The 21,385-nt window shown below is 37.9% G+C and overlaps 1 protein-coding gene across 4 annotated transcripts in view; it reads right to left on the bottom strand.

Annotated features, from left to right (window-relative positions):
* Positions 1–20,132, bottom strand: part of LOC117933288 (protein ACCUMULATION AND REPLICATION OF CHLOROPLASTS 3) — a 45,031-nt gene extending 24,899 nt beyond the window's left edge. For 2 of the 4 annotated variants that reach the window (XR_004654289.1, XM_034854687.1), the window contains exons 1-5: positions 19,985–20,131; positions 19,401–19,804; positions 5,968–6,026; positions 4,342–4,406; positions 349–483 (exon numbers count right to left, since the gene is read on the bottom strand). Coding sequence is in view for 3 of the 4 variants with exons in the window: in XM_034854687.1 (XP_034710578.1) it covers positions 349–483; positions 4,342–4,406; positions 5,968–6,026; positions 19,401–19,741 (600 nt within the window). In the remaining variant the exon portion in view is untranslated. Of the gene's footprint in view, positions 1–348; positions 484–4,341; positions 4,407–5,967; positions 6,027–19,400; positions 19,805–19,929; positions 19,948–19,984 lie in introns of those variants that run through there. The other 2 variants (XM_034854824.1, XM_034854739.1) reach the window with 2 other exon arrangements.
* Positions 20,133–21,385: the final 1,253 nt, after the last annotated feature.

The raw sequence follows: 21,385 nt of genomic DNA, 5'->3' as shown, positions 1-21,385 counted from the left end.
TCCAAATTGTAGCCTAAAAACTCAGACTATAGAATTGAACCTTTTGCTCACCCTCATGAGGCCTTTGACATAAGTCTAGTGCAACCATTGAGAATGTTACAATAATCTTTTGTCAAGTAAAGAGAATTAATGGAATGTTTCAACTTTATAAACTAACATTCTTGAGTATGGGGATCCATTTGCAAACAACTACCAAATTTGTGCTACCACTGAATTTGATATCATGCACAAATGACAAATATAAAACAGTACTGCATTTCTTCCATAAATGGCCGCATCATATTTTTCTATTTCTAATTCTCTTCATAGAAAAAGAGCATGTAAAGTCAGCTCACAAGCAGACCCTACCTCATTTTGGCGCCTTTTTCCTTCAAAGCTAAAAGGCTTCAAAATAACACCAATAGCTAATCCATTTGCAGATCTTGTTGTTCTAAGAATATCAATTGCTGTAATGTGATCTGAGCCATATCCTGCACTGGCCACCTAGAGAAGACAATGAAAGAAAGAAGAGTTTATCACCAGAAGTTCACACAGAGGACAAATATAATTTTATGGTCACAATATTTTGAAGATTCCTTGTACAATCCAACATAACTTCTTTTTTGAATAGGTAGGCATTTTTTTAAGATTTAAATTTAGTGCATGAATGCAATGAAAAATCTTTTGTATCCTTCTAACTACACCTATCAAAATTCCATGTCATGAATTATGTTCCCGTAAAATTTTCTCTGCAGTATTAGGGTTTTAAAAGGCCAGACGTGAAAGGGCCATGCAAAAGAAACAGACATTGAAGTTTACGGTACTTAACACATTATACAGTACAAAACTATACTTTTCTAGTCAAACATGGAAAAGAAAACCAGCTAGATATTTCTCAGTATCATGTCATGATGCTTTAAGATGACAATACATGAATTCAAATGAACTACCATTACTGCCCCTAAATAGCAAGCTTCTTTTCACAACTACAATATGCAAGTAACAACTCCAATTGGAAATAAGAGGTGCTGGCATGAGATTATTATGGTTTCTTCCCTTATTTCACCATTTCTTTTATTTTTGGATTTTTCAAGAAGAGGTGTTTATTATGGGGTTTGGCAGTCTTGTTGTGAAAATGGATCTTTCAGTTATAATATGTTGGGCTTCCTTGGATCTCAAGGTCCTTATATACGTGATCATTTGGTGAAAATGAGTCTTGACCTCTCTAGAAATATGGTTTTAGCTCCTTTGTCTAGAATCCCTGATTGGCTAATCAGGAGGCCTATGAGTTGATCAAGAAGGGGGGCTCGACCTGTGGGACTGTTTATGGGGCATTATTATCCGCCTTGAGGGGCTTATGGATTGAGTACGGTACAAATTTTCTTGTTGTTCATCATGCTTTCTCTTTCTCTTTTAAGGATCTTATGCTCTTTTTCCTGTACTTCTTAAGCTTTAAAATAAAGCTTTTTCTGAAAGGGAGAAGAGAGAGGTAGGGAGAGGGAGCTAACCTAGGTTAAACACAGAACATAAGAACACAAAAAGAAAATTGAGGACAAACAACTAACACAAAAATCTATTCAAGCATAAAATATCTTCTATAGCATTCCTCACTTTCAATTTTGGGGGAGCAATCAGGCTTAAAATTCATCAACTTGAGAAATCTAGGAAACAGAAATAGCAATGATGCTTCCCCAATTTTTAGTGAGGCATAAATCTCCTAGTCAATTTACACGTCCATAGACCTATAAAGTTTGTGGTTAATCAATTGCACTGCTGCAAATAGGTCAGTCTCCATACAGAAGGTTTACAATCCCCTCTCAGCATCTAATTCACACCCCATATAAGAGCCAAAAACTCAGTAAGACAGGAAAGGCCAAATGCAGCTGGCCTGGAACAGGAAACCAAAATGCGGTTGGTCTTTTTTTTGCGTAAACCTCCTATTGTTGTTAGATCTGGATGACCCAAAAGGAAACCACTGACATCAAGCTTAAATAAAGGGAAGCACATAGCTTCCATGGGATGGAAATATTAGATGCTGACGAAGGCAGGACTTAAATTGCATATTGACCAAACACATATTTAAGGAAATTAATGCTGGGGAAACAAAAATACATAAAGGGCTGTAAATCTGATCCTGTCAATGATCTACTTTGTGAAAGAGAGGAGCAATCGCTAAATCTGCTTTGTGAAAGAGGATTAATTGTTAAAATGTCTTCTGTTCCCCTCTTCCTAAAAGATCCCAATGACTGCACGATTGCAAATTTCTATAATAGTCTCCCTTTTGATGACCTAAAACTTGGGGGAAAAGGTTGATATAACAAGAGATATCTCAGTAGCAATAAATGGAAAGAGAAGCTTCAATTTAATAGTCAACATTAATGATCTTTAAAATAATAACCCCTCAACCACAAATGCTAATGCAAATTAGTGCAAGTTGTAGAAGAATAACATTGAGCTCCCATTTGATGCAATGAAACAGAAAAAGAGATTAAAGTGTAAACCAAGCATTCAATTTAGTCGAAGAATATTGGAGTCACACTTTGAAGTGAACAGAATTTTGAATGCTGCAATGGTCTCAAAGGCATGTACCACTGACTACACGGTATGTGGAAGGGCTATACAGTTGTTACCAGCCATCCTTTATTTAACATTGAGTGAGAGGGCTGTAAATTTAGCCAGAAGTTGAAAAAAAAAAAAAAACTAGGGCCCACTTGAAAGTAGGGAGCAAAAATTCTTTGGGGAAGTAAGCTTGGATAGGTTTTTTTTCTTATTTCCACTGAATGGGAAGTAAGCTTTTCTCATAGCCTACAAGAATCATTAAATGGGGACCAACACCATTCATATAGAGTAGCATTGAGATTAGAGTATATCCTAAGGGACTTTTAAGGTCAAGACCATTGGACATAGAAAAGGTTGTTCAATAAAGTAGAGTTAGGTTTCTAGGCCAAAATCTTAAAGAGAACTAGACATAGGGGTGTTTTGTGAGGAAAAAAGTTTTTCTTCTACATTCATTCTAAATCTGAACCACCAATTTGGTTCCTTCAAGCCAAGTTCATCTAGGAGTTAATACTTCCCCTAACCAAGGGCCTTTGCATAGTTGTTTTGGCAAATAGAAATGTTAGGGCTTTAGCCCAAGTCAGTTTCATATGTATTGTCAGTCCAGTACCTAATAGCTTAAATTTTTGGGTCAAACTGGTAGTTATAGATGGTATCAAAACCTTGGTTTACAGCAGGTCATGAATTCAAACCTTAATGATGTTATCTCCTCCATTTATTGAGCTCACTTGCAAGCCAAAAGAAAGCTGCTTGTGAGATGGGATGTTAAGGCTTTCATCCAAATCAGCTTGATATACATTGTGTTCTATTATCTAATAGTTTAAACTTTTTGGTCAAATTGGTAGCCTAACAAAAAAAAAAGGTCAATACTAATGATTTGCTTCAACATGGTAGGCCTTATAAAATCATCAGCTCCACTAGTTGCTTTCTTTGTTTGATGAGTAGATGGCTGGCCGATCACATCTTCCTTCATTGCCCCTTAGCATTAGAGTTATGGTGGATGTTATTTCTCTCAAGCCAATTTCACATGGATTGTTCCTAGAGGCATCATAGAATATGATGGTTATCTCCTTGGATTTGTTAAGGGGAGCCATCCTTGCTATGTTGTGTGTTATCTGACTTGAGAGGAATTATAGAATTTCATTGAAAAAGACTGTTTCCTCTTGACCTTTTCTGGATATGTGTTATCAAGGAGTTCTCACTTCTCAGGCGTTCCTTTTAGCATTCTTTTACAAGATTGGAGATCTATTCATTAGCCCATTCACATGTTGATTTTCATACCTTTTGCTGGAAGAATCTATCATCTATTATGTCTTTATTTCTGTATGATAATGTATTTCACAATTCTTATCAAAACAAAAAATAAAAGAAACAAATCACAAAGGATGAGCTATCCTTCAAACCAACATCAACAAAGGATTTACAAGTTAAGGATCCAAAGCAATGGAAGTACCAGCAAAATTACAAACAGGACATAGCAAAAAGGTATTTTCTCCATTCTACAGTTAATTTTCACAACTTCAGGATGCAGAATGACTAAAATATAGTGATATTGATGATCAACTCACTGCTGCTTCCATCATTCCTATAAGTACCAGTGCCCATCTAGTTTGTTGTTTTCTTAATCAAAATTTTCAGATGAGGGGATATGGGAATGTTTTGGTCTCATTTTCTAGTTCAAGGACATATTTACAGCATTCTTACAAACAATCTTACAGGATTTTCATGTACTTAATAAATTATAATCATTATCTACTGAAAAAATTAGAAGAAAATATAAGAATATGAGGCAAGGAATGTACAAACAAGGACAATAGTCTTCAAATGTTGCTGCTCAGATAGAAAGGTTTCCACAAGGACTGGAGTAATATCTGCAAAGGAATACAAAGGAACAAACCTCACTGTTATGCACTAAGAAAAGTTCCATGAAAAGGGAAAACTTTCTGCATATAGCCAAATACAGAACTCATCAAGTTATTTTTTGACTTGAAACAGGTAGTTAATGCTTCATTCCTTTGAAGGAACAGCTAGAAAAAGGATTCGCAATCTTTCAGTCACCAGCATCCTATAAATAATACTCAGAAGGATTCATTTCAGTTAAGTTAACAAATTTGACCCTTACGGTATATAGGACAGTTCTTGTTGCTGATAATTGGCATGTCTGACACTTCTAGACACAACAATGTGCCTAGCCCTGTCTGACAACTGTTTTGATGCACAAAAGAGCCTATCCTCAAGAATATGTCTACATTGTAAAGAAAATATGAAGTTACTAGTTTCATCTTGTTCTGTTCTGTGATTCTTCACCTACATGCACGAACTTAACATTAATGAGCTTATATACATGGCCATACATAGTCATAATCATGCACCTTCATCTTGCAGTATTGCAGTGTCTAAAAATATAGATCAGTGTAACACACAGTCCATGCCCACAAATCATAATATCATTGTAGAAACAAAATCTTTAACTTTCTTCAGGATCTTCCAAGTGTCATCAGGAAGAATCTACCATACTGCAAAATATTGCTTCCAAGTAGTTGTTTAGTTTCAGACTTTGTCTATAAAGAATGGTCACTAACAGAACAAAGACATAGGCAAATGTGACATGCTCTAATTGATGTATAAGTATTTGAAGGATCTTACAGAACCAGGAATCTGTAGCAATGGCAGTGAAATCAATTCCAAGGTTTATCATGAGGACTGCTGTTGATTTCCTTCAATTCTCTGCAGTCTTGGTCTCCCTCATGTTTCATTCACTTGTATGGAAAGTTCTTTCCCTCTGTTGTATTCTTTTTTATATCATAAACTGATGGGAGACTTAGTTATTCCTTATATGCACAACCTACTATTGTCTATGAAATGCAGTGAGAGCTTAGGAATGCCATATAGAGGTGCCATTTGGAGTTTCTGCTCTCAAACTTTTGCTACTTGACGACTTTTCAGTTTTCACTACTTTCCCCACAACTTCCAAACGACTAAACAGACAAGTTCTTGGTGCTCAAGTCTTCCCACCAAAGGTCATGGATGGGATGGCAGTAATTGGATGAATATCAATGGAAGAGAAAAGGCAACCCTAGGATTTCATGGCTGGGAAGGCTTTTGAAAAATGGAAGAAGTTCATGGAACAAGACATGAAAATTTGAAGAAGTTCATAGAACAAGACATGAGAAGTGTTTTCAGTTTTCCTTTGTACTTTTAGAGTTTGTGGCCAACAGAAATGGAAAATTCCTTCATATCTCATGAAGTTGTGATGATGATAAAGTCCAGTTTTTTTTTAAAATTTGTTCACATGAAAATGGAGACAAATTTTCAGAAGTTAACCAATTCAAAGAAATTATTTCCAAAAGAATAAGGTAAATAGAATCTTGAGAATTGGGAATAACAACCACTTATCAACTAAAGTACCAAGGACCAAAAAAAAAAAAAAACCTCTTCCAATGGATCTTTGTTGTAAATGCACCTTCAATGAATCTCTCCTGAAAATATTCCTGCATTTCAGTTGGTTTCCACATAGATAAGGGAAAACAGAAATATAAAATGTATAACAGGTATCAATTTTCATCATAGATGAGAGAAAACAAACGTCCAATGCATAATAGATGGGTATCTCATTATATATATATATATATATATCTTATTATAAGAATATCTTGAAAGGATGAAATACATATTGCAGCCTGAGTACAAGCTTTGCATCCAAAACTGTAAAATAAATTGATTAATGATGATTTAGGTATGAGCTTCAGAAAACTGAGAATAATCTAACATGCACTCAATGGTCCATGGTTGTGGGTATTCCTTGACATGACTACCAAGAAGTCCAGCAGACATTATTTACTTCACAAAAAGAAATGAAGAACTTGCGCCCTTGCTCAAAATCCATTAAAATGACACACTTATTGGGAATTTAAGTCAGAGATTTTTGTTTGAATTTTCAACATTTATGAAGTTTAGCTCTGCCCAATAACGAGACCACCATTTATAGGGATGCCTAAGAGGCTTTACCTGCTTGCAGCTGGTGTTTTAGAATAATTATGTCAGTTACAGTCTAGCAGATGATTCAAGAATTAGACCTGGTTCCTATTAGAGGATCTCCCATCAAGTGATGTTTTTCATAAATTTCATGGCATGTTGATGGGCCCTAATTAATTTTCTGTTCCGTTATGCTATTACAAAAGATGCAGAGATCTACAACAACCAAAAGGATGGTCTATAAAGTTTAATGTTTGAGAGCAATTGAACTACTACTAGATCCAATTTCGGATGGAGTTTTGACAGGGTATTATGTCAGAAACAGTCTGGCAGATGATTTCATGAATTTATATTTGGTTACAAGTGGGGAATGATCAATAACTGAGGTTTTGCACAGACTACTGACGTATTGGGTTCCATAACTGAGATTTCCCAGTCCTGGTATGCCAGTATACTGTCAATTTTTACAACCAAAAGGTGGTGGTATAGAAGATATTTGAATGGCAGATAGTTCTCCATAACTTTTGTATCTTAGTTCAGATGTCTACAAGTTGTCTGTTTGTTGAAACATATGGTGTGCATATCAGTCCACTATCTAGTTTATGAGCAATGTTGAAAGCAAACTTGTTATCACAATGGAGTTTCATTGGCCCTTGCCACTTGATTCTAATCTCTTCGAGAAGGATTTTTAGCCATAGCAATTCACAAATTCCATGTGTCATGGCTCGGAGTTCAGTGTTGGCACTTGATCTTGCCATAACTGTTTGCTTCTTACTCTTCCAAGTCACTAAGTTTACTCCTAGCAAAGTGCAGTAAACTGGGTTCAATCTTTTGTTCACAACAAATCATGCCCAATATACATTTGTATAAGCTTCTATACTTAGCTCTACAGTCTTTTTGAACAATATTCCTTTCCCTATGGTAGATTTAAGACAGTATAGGATTTTGTAAACTGCTTGAAAATGTGTTTCTTTCAGATTATGCATAAACTTACTATACTTACAGCATGGGCTATATCCAACCACATATGTGATACATAAACCAATTTGCCAACTAACCACTAGTTCCTTCCTTAGTCTACTGATGCATTCTTATGTGCTTCACTCAACTTATTGTTCAACTCAACAAGTGTATCAACTGATTAGCATCTAAACATTCCTATCTCTTTGAGAAGATCAACCACATGCTTTTGTTGCTATGCAAAAATTCCCTCTTTCAAATGTGTGACTTTGATTCCTAAGCTCCATCTCAAATTCCTTAGCTAGTTGTTTTCAAAGCAAGTCTCTTTCTTCTGGATCATTGCTTTCACAATTATGTCATGACACACAATTAAGACTGTAACTTCCCTTGAGGCTAAGTGCTCTATGTACAAGGCATGGTTACCCTGACTTTGCTTATACCTCATCTCCAACATGACCTTAGTAAATCTTCCGAACTATGCTCTAAGAGATTGTTTTGGCCCATATAATGCCTTTGGAGCCTCCATATATACCTCTCCTTCTAAGTCACAGTGCAAAAATGGTTCTAAACATTAAATTGCTACAAACACTAATCAAGGTTAACTGCCAAAGGCAACAAAACACACACAGTATTCATTTTTGCCACAGGGCGAAAAAATTCTTGATAATCCATCTCATAGGTTTGAGTATAGCCATTAGCTACCAACCTTGCTTTATATCTCTCCAAGGACCCATCAACTTTATATTTAATTTTAAACACCCATTGACACCCTACTAATCTTTTTTCTCTTAGAAGATCAACAACTTCCTATGGTTGGGTATCATTTAGTGCCTCCATCTCCTCACTCATGTTCTTTTTCCAATTCTTATCTCTAAGTGCCTCATGTAGTGTTTCGGGAATATCAAGGGAGTTCAACTGAGTGAGAAAAGTTGTGTGTTGGGGATAATTTTTCCAAGGATATGAAATGAGATATAGGATATTTAGTGCACTTCCTAGTTCCTTTGCTACTGGCAATGGGTAGGTCTAGGTCATTAACAACAAAAGTTAAGTTCATTACTTAGTGTTGGCTTGGATTCTTGAACCTACATATGTTAAGGATCAGGCACTTTTCTCCTAGAGTAAACTTCAAGTGGCTGGGCAGCAATGGGACCAGACTTGGCAGCTGCAGGAATGACAGTTTCAGACTCAAGATTCAATTAGAACAACAGCTGGAATTAATGGACAGTTGCTGGAATTTCTGGAACAGCTGCTGGAATAATGGTAGTGGCTTCAAACTTGGGTGTAAAAGAACCTGCTGGAAAGTCAAGTAGGAACAGATCCCTATCTTCCATAGATGATGATGGCTTCCCTTGAAGATAAAGATTTTGAAAGAAAGATTGTTTTTCAGCAAATGTTACATCCATGGATGCAAATAAGCCACAAAGTGACACTTTAAAGCCCTTGGATAAAGTTTATTTCGATTATGGGTGCAAATATGTACAAATGATACACATCCAAAGATCTTAGGAGGAAGTTTGCAAAAAACATTGAAATCAGGGAAAAATTTAGAGAACACTTTGATCATCCTCACTACACTTTATTTTAAATTTGATAATAGTTCAATGTAAGTCATGATCCTTTCATAATGTTGTAATCGTCAATAATTGAGTGTACCTTGTTACCTTGTTTGGTGGCTGATATTTTAGTCTAAATTTCTTAAACTTGGGCTACGTCTTGCACCTTGGAGTAGGTTTCGTGAATTGTCTCCCAAATCTCCTCTGTAGTTGTAAGAAACATGCAGGTTCCACTAATTTCAGGCTACATAGAATTCCAAAGTTAGGACATGACCATTGAATCTTCCTCATCCCATATGCTAAACTTCGGGTCATCTAGATTTGGTCCAATCCCAATCAAATGATTCAACTTCCCCTTTCCTTTTAGAAACATCTTCACTAATGGTGACCATTACAGGCAGTTCCAACTGAAAGAGGATTCACGACATGTCAGTCACTAGATAATTTATAATATCAATCCATGTAATAACATATTGGGGTAAGGGAAGGGAAGGAAGAAAGCAAGTCAGTTAGGCTTGCTTTCGCTATGTTTCTAGTGGGTTCCCTTAACCAAGCCACTACCTATGAGTTGTCAGGCACTGCTCTGCTATGCACTATTCATGGTGCTACATTTAATCGATACATGGCTTGAAGATTTTAGAGTTCTCCCATTGATTTGTTCTGCTAAGTTTTAGTGGTTGGAATAAGGAAATTAACTTTGGAGGTCTTGGAGATATTTGAACGATATAAGGCAAAGAAGGTTAGCTATGATGCCCATATAATTTTTCTAAGGAATTTCAGGAATGAAAGTTGTATGATAATTCTTATATGCAAAGAGAATAATTGGTACAACCTTTATATACAGAATAAATGGGCTAACTTAGGAAACTTTGACTATTCTATTAATCCCTATAAATCAGAGATTATTCTATTTTGAATGGGAAACTACTCTAGTTTGAATTTATAGTCATACACAGATTTCCTAAGATTCAATAATCTTAGATTTACCAGCAACTAATCTAGGAACTTACCATAGTTTATGTTAAGTTGAATCTTCTATCGAGTTTCTATTTTAGTTTGTTGATTTTCTATGTTAATTGGTTTGAAGGTTTACATTTTGTTGAGGTTTTTTTCTCTTTTAGTTTACATATTATATTTAGGAAGTTTTTTTTCTTCTAATCTTTGAATAATGAATAATATTCATTTCTTATACTTATTCTTGCAAGGAAAGATTAAGAATTGTTAAAGTTGTCCTATTAGAGAAGAGTAACATGAGAATTGATATGTAGCCTTTCAAAATAGAGAATCAACATTTTACTTAAAAAGTTTTTAATATCTATCATTGCTTCCTTTAGGGTGTGATTGTTTTCTTTCTAAGTACGAATTTTTAAGAAACCTTAGGTGTCATTGCCTAAACCCTTGATAAGATTACCAAGGATTATCTTTCTTTTTCTTTCTTTTTTTTCTCTTCTCCCCTTTTCTTTTGTCTTCCTTGATCTCTTATCTCATTATACAACAAGGAAAACTTCTATAGTACTAAATTTTTTTGGTCCGAAATCAGATTTGGTATCAAAGCATACGAACAACGCTATGACAACAACCAGAAGTCACAGTTTTAAAAAGGAATTAGCAGATCAACAATGTAATGATGCAATTGTTTCAGTGAAGGATTTTTAAATGTTCTTAAGAAGCAAGAAACAATTTTTCTTTTTTGTTCCTTGTGAGACATATTCTTGCTTTGCCAAAGCAAGAAAGTGAAGGTTGGAGGCATACTTCTATATTTCAAATCACTGTACAATGTGGAAATAAAGCTCGTAAGTTAGATTATCGATTTCTGAAGTAACATGAATATGGTGTCTGAAGCAACCATTGCAAGATTGAAGATGCTAAGGGAGCTACATCCTCAACCATACAAGGTTGTATAAATCAATAGAACTTCTAATTTTGTAACAAAAAGATGTATGATTTATATTTGTTATGTTATAATGAGTCCATATGGTGTATATTATCACTATGACCATTATGCATATTTTACTTGGTCAACCTTAGTTACATGATCAAGATGTTATCACAATGGAAGAGCCAACAGTTAGTCCTTCATATTCCACAAAGAAAACATTACTATGAAGCCTATGTGTATGAAGCAAATGAAGAAATTTCGAGAAGAGAAGCCAAAGAATGTTGCTAATGCTGAAAATAAGCCTTCATTTATTCTTACCAAGGAGTTCAAAGGAGAGAAGATGAAAGATGGCATTGTGTATGTTGTCCTAGCCAAAGAAAATAATTATTTAACTCCTACATCACCTCAAAAAAGTACCTTGAAAAGTGTTTGCATTACCATCCAATTTTTTTTTTTTATGTCGCACCAGATAATTTACCTAATGAATTACCACTAATGCAAAGTATTCAATATGCCATTGCTTGCTATCAGGTTCTCAATTACCTAACCTACTATCATTCTGAATGAATCTATTAGAGCAATGTAGGCTTAAAAGGCAAGTTGAGGAGTTACTTTTGAAGTAAGCCTCCTTTTCGACCATTTAATCGTCAGGAAATCTTATCCAAACCTGGATCCCAAAAAGATATGGCTCTAAGGTTGCCCTCAAAGGAAGACCTAAATACAATAAGGGTCACTTGGAAACCTTACATTCTGAAGAGTTCGCTAATTCAAGGACTAGGTCTAGATTAACATTGATACCCCAATAAGGTACTCTTATCTAGATTTATCTTCAACCCCCAAAAGTGGCCAAACACTAAGAAGATCAGTTTAAGACTTTGTAAGTCATTTGAACTGGAACTTGAGAAGAATATGGTATCATCCGCAAATTGTAAGTGAGTCACCCTCATCCAACTCTACGGCCAAGGAGCCCTAAAAAATATCACACTCCTTCACTCTCAACGTCGGTTTACTCAAAAAATCTGCCATAATAGTAAACAAATTGAGAAAGTGGATCACCATATCTCAAACCCCTTGAAGCCTTAGTCCAACCTATCTTCTTCATCCTAATTTTTGGATACCTCCTCCACTACTAACTAAATATCATTAGTTGGCCTGATTTTTGGATGACTAGGCTTGGGTTACCTATCTTAGGCCTTCAAAAAATAAAATTTTTCATAACATGGTAGCAACTCAAAATTTATGACAAAATTAAGATTGTCTAGCCCAATCATGGGAGTGAATACATGAATCAAAAGTGTTTGCTGTTTGCTAAGGAAGTCTAGGTGAGGGTGTTAGGTCTCCCTTTGTATCTAAATTTCCTTTATGCTAATTCTCTCTGTCATAAGAGTGTGTATCTTGTAATCATAATAAGAGATGAGCCTTAGGGGAGGAAGAAGTTGATTTGTGGTGGAGTCCAAATTGTTTGAGATTGTGGTTGAGGATTCGGGTGGAAAGTTGAAAGGATGTATATGGGAGAGAAGTAGGGGTTTTGCTTCTTGGATTAGATTTGGGGAGGCTAGCCTTCGTTGTCTTTTGGAAGGCGTTGAAACCTGTTGTAGAGAGGTGGATGATCAAAGATGGGTTATTGAATGGTTGGAGGGAAACAGAAAGTTTAGAATGGAGCGACGGATGAACAAGGCAGGGAGGTTCATCTTATGCTCTGTTCGAGATATGGAAGCAAAAAGATATAGCATTATCTTCCCTGAAGGGAAGGGTCAGGCTAGTGGATGGAACTCTTTGGCCGTGAGGTTGAGAGGTCTTGGAGTGACACCGTCAGAAGGATTAAAGTTCACCAATGTGCCAGAGGCTCCGTTGAAGCCGAAGGGAGTCCTGAAGGTTCAGTGGAAGGAAAAGGGGGTGGAAATGAAGTCTTTTGCAGAAGCTGTTAAATCGACCCCAAGAAGGGCGGGTGAGTCAATGTGGTTAGAGGTAGGGGAAAAAGAGGTGTGTGGAAGATTAGAGCAACTAAAACATTGTCTAATAGGGAGGTGGGGTTCTATCTCAGCTCCATTACCTGATTTGGATTACGTTAGGTTCTGGACCCGTCAAAATTGGGAGGTTAAGGGGAAGTTGTCGATTGTCGTGTTAGGCAGGGGTATTATGATGTTCAATTTCAAGCTGGCTCAAGAGGCTGAGCGTGTTTTGGCCAAAGGCAAAAGAAGCATTAAGGAAAATTGTCTTATATTGGACAAATGGAACCCAGAGGTGGGGTGTTCCTGCAAGAACTCCATTGCCGTAGAGACATGGGTAAGGGTGGTCGGGCTCCCACTCCATTTCTGGAGTCTTGAGGTGTTTAAAAGAATTGGAGATGGGTGCGGAGGATTTATAGCAGTGGATGAAGGAACCAAATCCATGTCTGAGATGCAATGGGTGAGGATTTTGGTGAAGCGTGCGGATTGGGAGGTCCCTAACTCTGCTCATATAGTTCTGGGGATGGGGTGCTTTTCCCTCCATCTGTGGTGGGAATCTGCACCTTGGTTCTCGCAGGTGGTACCGGCGGGAAGCTTTTCCGAGAAGGGCTGGCTAAGGGTAGGCGAAGAAGTTGTTGGGTCTCATCGGGTGGCTTGCTGTGGGAGTCAAAGGAAGGGGGTGGAGCAGTTGTGGTTGCAGGCGGAGGTACAAGACGTTGCGCGTAATGGAGGAAAACCACCCATACCTTCTGATGAGGCCTTTGCAGAAGGGACTGTTGAGAGGAGATGGGCTGGTGGTCCAGTCGACCTAGTGGGAGGGGGTAGGGAGTCCTCCTCTCCCATCAATCTGGTCAATTGTGGTAGTGGGCTGGCAGGCCCATGCAGTGGGCCTAGCTGTGGTCCTTCAGCTTTAAGCTGTGGGGAGGCCCAAGACTTTAGTCTTGTAAGCCGGGTGGTTTTGGGCGGGATCCAAGGCTCAGTCCCCTAAAGAGCTCCTTAAGAGAGGGGGTGTCGGGTGAGGCCTGTGGGTCTGTTCAAGCTGTTGCAATAGAAGATGGGGGCTTTTATGGAAACGAGACCCAAATCTCGCTTCCTAGGGCTCGGATTTTGCAGTCGCCTTCCAAATCCAAGGGCGCAAGTCAAGACGCAAGAGGAGAAGCCGATCCCCTCGTCGGGTTGCCGCAAGACTCGATGATGCGATTCTCCTCATAGATGATGGATCGGGGGCTCTTGACTGACGAAGCACTTTGCGAAGAGGCTTCTAGGTATGTCGATCTCTGTTTTATTCCTTTGGGGGGTCGGGATCTCTCTTCTCCTTCTTCTTTTGGACAGGCGACGTTGAATGAGGGGTCCTTCAGTGTTTCGGTTTCTGAGGTCAACGAAAAGGAGCAGACTCCGTTGAGTATCATTCTAGTTGACGGTAGCAATGGGGTGCTAGCCTCTAAGAGAGAGAAGCCAGTGGCTGGAGAAGGTCCGGGTGGGGAGTTTGAGGGGTTGCTTCAGGATCTGGATGGGTGCTGGTGGGACGACAGTTGCCTGGCGAGGTTTAGCAAATTCTTGGGCTTCTCCACGGAAGGTTTTGAAGGCGAAATCCTGAATTTGCTCCTGAGGACTAAGAGAAGAAGAGAGCAAAATTTGAAGAAGGGCACGTTAGGGACCACTAAGTTTGATCGGGAGTTGAAAAAACTTGAGTGGTCTATCAATTATAATGGGGCGAGAAAGGAGAATGCTGTAGTCAGAGAAGGTGGGGTTAGAATCTTAACAGTTAGATGAAGCTAAAGATTCTATCTTGGAATGTCAGAGGGGCTAATGACAGAAATAAAAGGAAGGTAATCAAGGCCCTAATCAGATCGCAAAAAGTGGATGTGGTGTGCTTGCAGGAGACCAAAATTCAAGAAATGTCCAAAGGGGTTATTCACAGTCTTGGCGTGGGAAGATTCTTAGGTTGGGGAGTTGTGACTGCAAGAGGGGCAGCTGGAGGGGTGGTGGTTTTCTGGGATAAGAGAGTGTTGGAGTTAGTAGGCCTGGAAGTGGGAATCTTCTCAATCTCGTGTCGATTCAAGAACTGCGAGGATGGGTTTATGTGGTTCTTTACGGGGGTCTACAACCCTACTTTGAAAAGGTATAGAGAACCTTTTTGGGAAGAGTTAGGTGCAATTCGAGGTCTGTAGTCTGATCCCTGGTGCATCGGTGGGGACTTCAATGTTATTAGATTTCCCAGTGAACGTAGTAGAGAAGGAAGATTGTCTGGTGCTATGAGAAGGTTCTCGGAGGTGCTAGATGAGCTGGCTTTAAGAGATTTGCCTCTTTAGGGGGGTCCTTATACGTGGAGTGGGGGGCTGAATGGCCAATCCAGGTCAAGACTGGATCATTTCCTGATTTCGAAGGACTGGGAAAACCATTTTAGTGGAGTGTCTCAGTGCATACTCCCAAGGCCTGTGTCTGACCATTCCCCAATCCTGTTAGATAGGGGTGGAGTTAGGAGAGGTCCTATTCCTTTTCGTTTTGAGAATATATGGTTGAAGGAGGAGGGATTTAAGGAGCTTCTGAAGGGCTGGTGGCAAGGCTTTAATTACAGTGGATCTTATAGCTTTGTCCTCTCAGAAAAACTAAAGGCCTTAAAAGTTAAGCTGAAGAATTGGAATAAGGAAGTCTTTGGTAAAGTGGGGGTGAACTTGAGGATGACTTTGGGCAAAGTTTCTTTTTGGGATGATCAGGAGAGGCAGAGAGTGTTAAACGAGCAAGAGTTAGAGGCTAGAAAAGAGGCCAAGGAGGAGTTTAAAAAGTGGGCGATTATGGAGGAAATCTCGTGGAGGCAAAAATCAAGACAAACATGGTTGAAGGAAGGAGATAAGAACACGAGTTTCTTTCATAAGATGGCAAACTCCAACAGTAGAAGGAATTGTTTGAAAAAGATTAAAGTCAATGGTAACTGGCTTTCAGAAGATCAAGAAATTCAAAGGGGAGTGGTGAGGGCCTATCAGGACCTGTTATCGGATCCTAGTGGCTGGCACCCGAGTATGAGCAGCATGGAGTTTGATAGAATTGGGAGAGAGGAGGCTGCCAGGCTGGAGGAGATGTTTTCCTTGGAAGAGGTGTATTTGGCCTTATCGAAGCTAAATGGGGACAAGGCTCCTGGACCGGATGGATTTCCCATTGCTTTCTAACAGTTTTGTTGGGATTTTGTCAAAGACGAAATAATGGGCTTCTTTAAGGATTTTTTTGAGAGGGGAAAATTCGTTAGAAGTCTTGACTCCACGTTCCTGGTTTTAGTCCCTAAGAAAGGCGGGGCTAAGGATTTACGTGACTATAGACCCATCAGCTTGCTGGGTGGTCTGTACAAGATTCTCGCCAAGGTCCTAGCCAATAGGCTGAAGAAAGTAGTGAGTAAGGTGGTGTCTCCTACCCAAAATGCCTTTGTTGAAGGAAGGCAAATCCTTGACGCAACATTAATTGCTAACGAGGCCATAGACTCGCTGCTGAAAGGGGATGAAGCTGGTGTGTTATGCAAACTGGACCTAGAAAAGGCTTACGCCATATTAACTGGGATTTTCTGATGTCAGTGATGCAAAAAACGGGTTTTGGGGAGAAGTGGGCTGGTTGGATTAGGTGGTGCATCTCCACTGCTTCCTTCTCAGTTCTGATTAACAGTTCGCCTGCGGGTTTCTTCCAGAGCACTCGAGGGTTAAGGCAAGGGGATCCCATTTCCCCCTACTTGTTTGTCTTAGGAATGGAGGCCTTAAGCTGCCTCATTAACAAAGCGGTTAGGGGGGGCTTCCTAACTGGCTGCAGGTTAAGGGGTAGGGGTGGAAATGGGATTCAAGTATCTCACCTATTGTTTGCGGATGATACGTTGGTCTTTTGTGAGGATTCCCAAGACCAAATGGTTGTTCTAAGCTGGCTTTTAATGTGGTTTGAAGCCATTTCTGGTCTGAACATCAATTTGAACAAGAGCGAAATTCTGCCGGTGGGAAGAGTTGAGAATGCTGAGGTCTTGGCTTCTGAATTGGGTTGCAAAGTGGGTTCCCTTCCCTCCACTTATTTGGGGCTGCCTCTAGGTGCTCCTCACAAATCGGTGGTTGTGTGGGATGGTGTGGAAGAAAGGATGAGGAAAAGACTCGCTTTGTGGAAGAGGCAGTTCATTTCTAAGGGGGGGAGAATCACTCTCATTCGAAGCACTTTGGCTAGCATGCCGATCTATCTTATGTCTTTGATGCGTATTCCAAGAGTTGTAAGATTGAGGCTTGAGAAAATCCAAAGGGATTTCCTTTGGGGTGGGGGTGCGTTGGAGAAGAGGCCTCATCTTGTAAAGTGGGATGTGGTTCGCTCTCATAAAATGAAGGGTGGCTTGGGGATTAGAAATTTTTCTATCCTCAATAGGGCCCTGTTGTGTAAATGGAGCTGGCGCTTTGCGGCTAAAAGAGAGTCTTTTTGGAAGCTTATTATTAGCACGAAGTATGGGGAAGAAGGAGGAGGGTGGATCTCTCGTGAGGTTAGGGAAGGCTATGGGGTGGGGTTGTGGAAGGAAATTAGAAAGGAAGGCATTCTAATGTTTAAAAACATTTCCTTCACTGTAGGGGATGGTAGAAGGGTGAAATTTTGGAAGGACATTTGGTGTGGAAACATTCCCCTTTGTGAGGCTTTTTCTCTTTGTTTGCCTTTGCGGTATCTCAAGATGCGTGGGTAGCGGATTGTTGGGATTCTATTGGGGATGCGGGGGGATGGTATCCTTGTTTCTCTAGACCATTTAATGACTAGGAGTTGGAGGCGGTGGCGAGTCTCCTTTCGTTCCTTCAAGGAAAGAGGCTTAATGTTGGGATGGAGGATAGAGTGTTGTGGAATGCTTCTAAGAATGAGATTTTCTCTTTAAAATCCCTTTACAATACTCTTGATTCTGGTGGTGCAGTCCCGTTTCCGTGGAGAATCATATGGAGCCCTTGCGTGCCTACTAAGGTGGGTTTTTTTGCTTGGGAAGCTTCTTGGGGGAAGGTGCTAACCCAAGATCAACTCAAAAGGAGGGGCTGGATTTTAGCAAATAGGTGCTTCTTATGTTGTGATGACGAGGAGACAATAAACCACATCCTTATTCATTGCCCCAAGGCGAGGGTGTTGTGGAATCTTGTGTTTTCGTTGTTTAGGGTTAATTGGGTCCTTCCGCTTACGGTTAGAGACACTCTCCTTGGTTGGTCCGCTTCCTTTGTGGACAGGAAGCGTGGGAAGTCTTGGCGGGCAGCTCCCCTTTGTTTATTTTGGACGATTTGAAAAGAAAGAAATAGGATAGTTTTTGATAATGAGGCTTTGTCGATCCAAAGATTGAAAATCTCCTTCGTTTGTAATCTTTTCTCTTGGTCTAAGTCTTGTTTAGATGGAGAACCCCACTCCTTAATTAACTTTGTGGATTGGTTGGGTTCTAATTGAGGGTTGGTGAGTGTATGCTTCCTTGTGTTTTTTATTGTGGGGCTTCTCGTGTATACTTCCTGTATGCTTCGGGTTGCCTTCTTGCTCCCTTCTTTTAATAAAATTTTCTGTGTTTATCTATCAAAAAAAAAAAAATACATGAATCAAAGCTTGTTCAATTTTTTTATTTGGTCATGGTATAACTCATCAACAATTATGTACGAGAACTCTAGATAAAATTGGGATTTCCAAGAGGAAATATTATCTTTTGTTCAAGATTACATGATTTTTTTAAAATCATCTCATGTGAAAACAAAGAAATACTCTTAAGTTGACAAAATTGTAGACTAGGTAATGCAGGTGAAACTCCTTTGATAGATTGGTTGTGTATCATGTTACTTATGTAATGAGTGTTATCAGTCAATAAGTGCATTTCCTCACTAATGAACATCTCAAGCCCACATAGAGTTGTATGATACTCAAGTAGTTGAAAACATACCCAAGTAGGGGGATTTTATGCAAACAACAGAAGAATGTGAGAGTTGAGGCCCCTATAAGTGAAGATTGGGCTGGTTCTATCATCAAGGGAAGATGTATCTCACAACATTGTTACTTGTTAGATGATAACTTTATAATTTGATAAAGTTGGAAAAATCAAATATCAAGCCAAAGAGTAGAGATTGAATTTAACATGATAGCCTATGATACTTATGAAGTACAATTGCGGGTTTTTCTTAAAGAACTCAATTTAGAGGCTAAATGACCAATATATATACTTCGGTTTGTCATGAAAAAACTAAGCGTAATGAGGTGCATTGGCAATTTGGTTAAGAAAAATACAGAGAAGCTGGATAGCATTTCATTTGCAAAAACCAAGGTCAACTTGCAGATTTCTTTGCTACGAGTTAGCAACAAATTGGATTGAAGTGGGTGCTAAGCAAGTTCAACATGTGTATAATACACAAACATATAGACACACATAAAAAGACACACTTGCACGGACACACACACACATATACTTATGCGGACAACGCACACATAAACACATACTCGCACAAATATATATGAATAGGCATGCGCATACACAAGTATATATACAGAGAGAGAGAGAGAAGTATATGCACCAAATTAAGAGGGTGTTTGAGATCATACCAGAACCTCACAGATGAGGACTGCAAAGGCGAATTCAAACAGAAATCGATGACCGCATCCTTCCTGCTGCCAATGCCAATCACTTCCACAAACTCAGAGTCCCCCCACACACTCCCACAATCCTCCTCTAGAGTTCCCATAGCACTACACCTATTCAAGTTCAGCGAACAATCCTTCTCCCAACTCGAAAAAAGTCTGGGAGGCTTCGGATAACAATTCCATCTTCTACAGAACATTGGGCAGCCAGAGAAGCCACCATAAAAGACCCATTTCGACCTTGAGCCACTAGACGAACTGCAAAACCTCGTAAAAAGAGGAAGATCCAGGGAAATGGACTTCATGGCTATTTTCAATTAACAGCCATATCCCCAGCTTCTGAACCCTAAATTTTCAATAGCAGAGACCTGTAAAGAGGAATCAAAACCAGACCCATTTGTGAATATGTGAAATGCCTTCTGGGTCTGCAGTTATTTTGAATTTGAATAAAGTTATGATTCAAAAAATATACACATTAAAAAAAAATTAACACCTTTCTCTTTTTTGTTTTGTGCTTATTTTCAAACTGAGGTGTGAAAGTATCTTACCAGTCGTTGAGATAGCCGAAACCAGAAAAATATATGAGCGGACTGAGAGAGGCCAATTGTCGTGGAGGATTCGTGGCTGGCGTAGTGGGGCTTGGCTTGCTCGTTGATATTGATAATGGGTTCGGGTCGGTTCAGGTCCGGTCGAACATCAAACAATGTTGTTGTTGTGTTTTCGCTCGTTGAACATAAGACAGTTTTTCCTTCGTCGATCATAGTTTGATATCAATGACGTTAAAAAGGTTTAATAGGTTATTGTAAATTATCTTCGAAATAATTCTGAAAAATAATTTTTAAAAACTATTTTTAAAAATTATTTCTAACTTTTTATAAAACAAAATCTTGTTTAGAAATCTAAAATGTTTTTAATATTTTTAAAAATAATTTTATATTTAGTATTTTATTTTTAATTATTTATATATTTGTATAATTATTTTTTAAAACAACTTATATAAAACAATTAAAGACACCATAAAATAATTAAAACTTGTTTTTATGAAAACAACTTATTTTTTGTTTTTAAAAACAAAAAAAACGAAAAATAGTTTGATTTACTAAACGTGTTTCTTATATTTTTTTATTTTGGATGATAGAAAATTATTCTAAAAAATAGTTTTTAAATAGATCCTACAATTTGTTTAGAAAGTATTTTGAAAAAATTATTAAAAGCAATTTTAATTTTAATATGTTATAAAACAAAAATTTATTTAAAAACTTAAAATACTTTTAACTTGTTTTTTATATTTTTGAAATATATTTTAAAATAGTACATTATTTTTAATCATTTTCTAGATTTACATGATCATTTTTTAAAAACAACTATTAAAAAGACAAGTAAAAACTATTTAAAATAACATATAGATGTTATATGATAACATCATGTGTTTCTATTTTTAAAAAAACAAAATCATTTTTTATTATTTTTATATTTTAAAGAATAAACAAGGACTTATTTTCTTCTTTTTTTTCTTATTGAAATAAAAAATACATTATTAATAAAATAAAATAAATCTAATTTTATTATAAAAAAAAACATTATATCAAATTTGAAATCGTTCCATTAATTAATTTAATTTTTAAGATCTCATTATTGCGTCGAATCAATATCTATTAAAAAAAAATAGGAACAATCACAATGTGTCACATGTATTATTTAGTCTCATTTATTAATATTGTGATCCCATATATTAAAATCATTAACCAATGACGTAGATTTTATCATACATTTTCAATATTTAAAATTACAAGTTGGATGGGTATCGAATAACTATCCTAGCACTTTTCTATGTTTTAACAATAATTTAAATCCTTGACCATCAAAATTTTCTTTCCAATTCTTCTTAGAGAAGGATTGTTGCTAAGCACAAATTTGCTTAATTTGGATTGATAAGGATGGTACATTTG

This window comes from Vitis riparia, chromosome 1 (assembly GCF_004353265.1).
Source record: "Vitis riparia cultivar Riparia Gloire de Montpellier isolate 1030 chromosome 1, EGFV_Vit.rip_1.0, whole genome shotgun sequence".
NCBI lineage: Eukaryota > Viridiplantae > Streptophyta > Magnoliopsida > Vitales > Vitaceae > Vitis > Vitis riparia.
The sequence above is the reverse complement of the archived record's forward strand: the minus strand, read 5'-3'. Positions and strand labels throughout refer to the sequence as shown.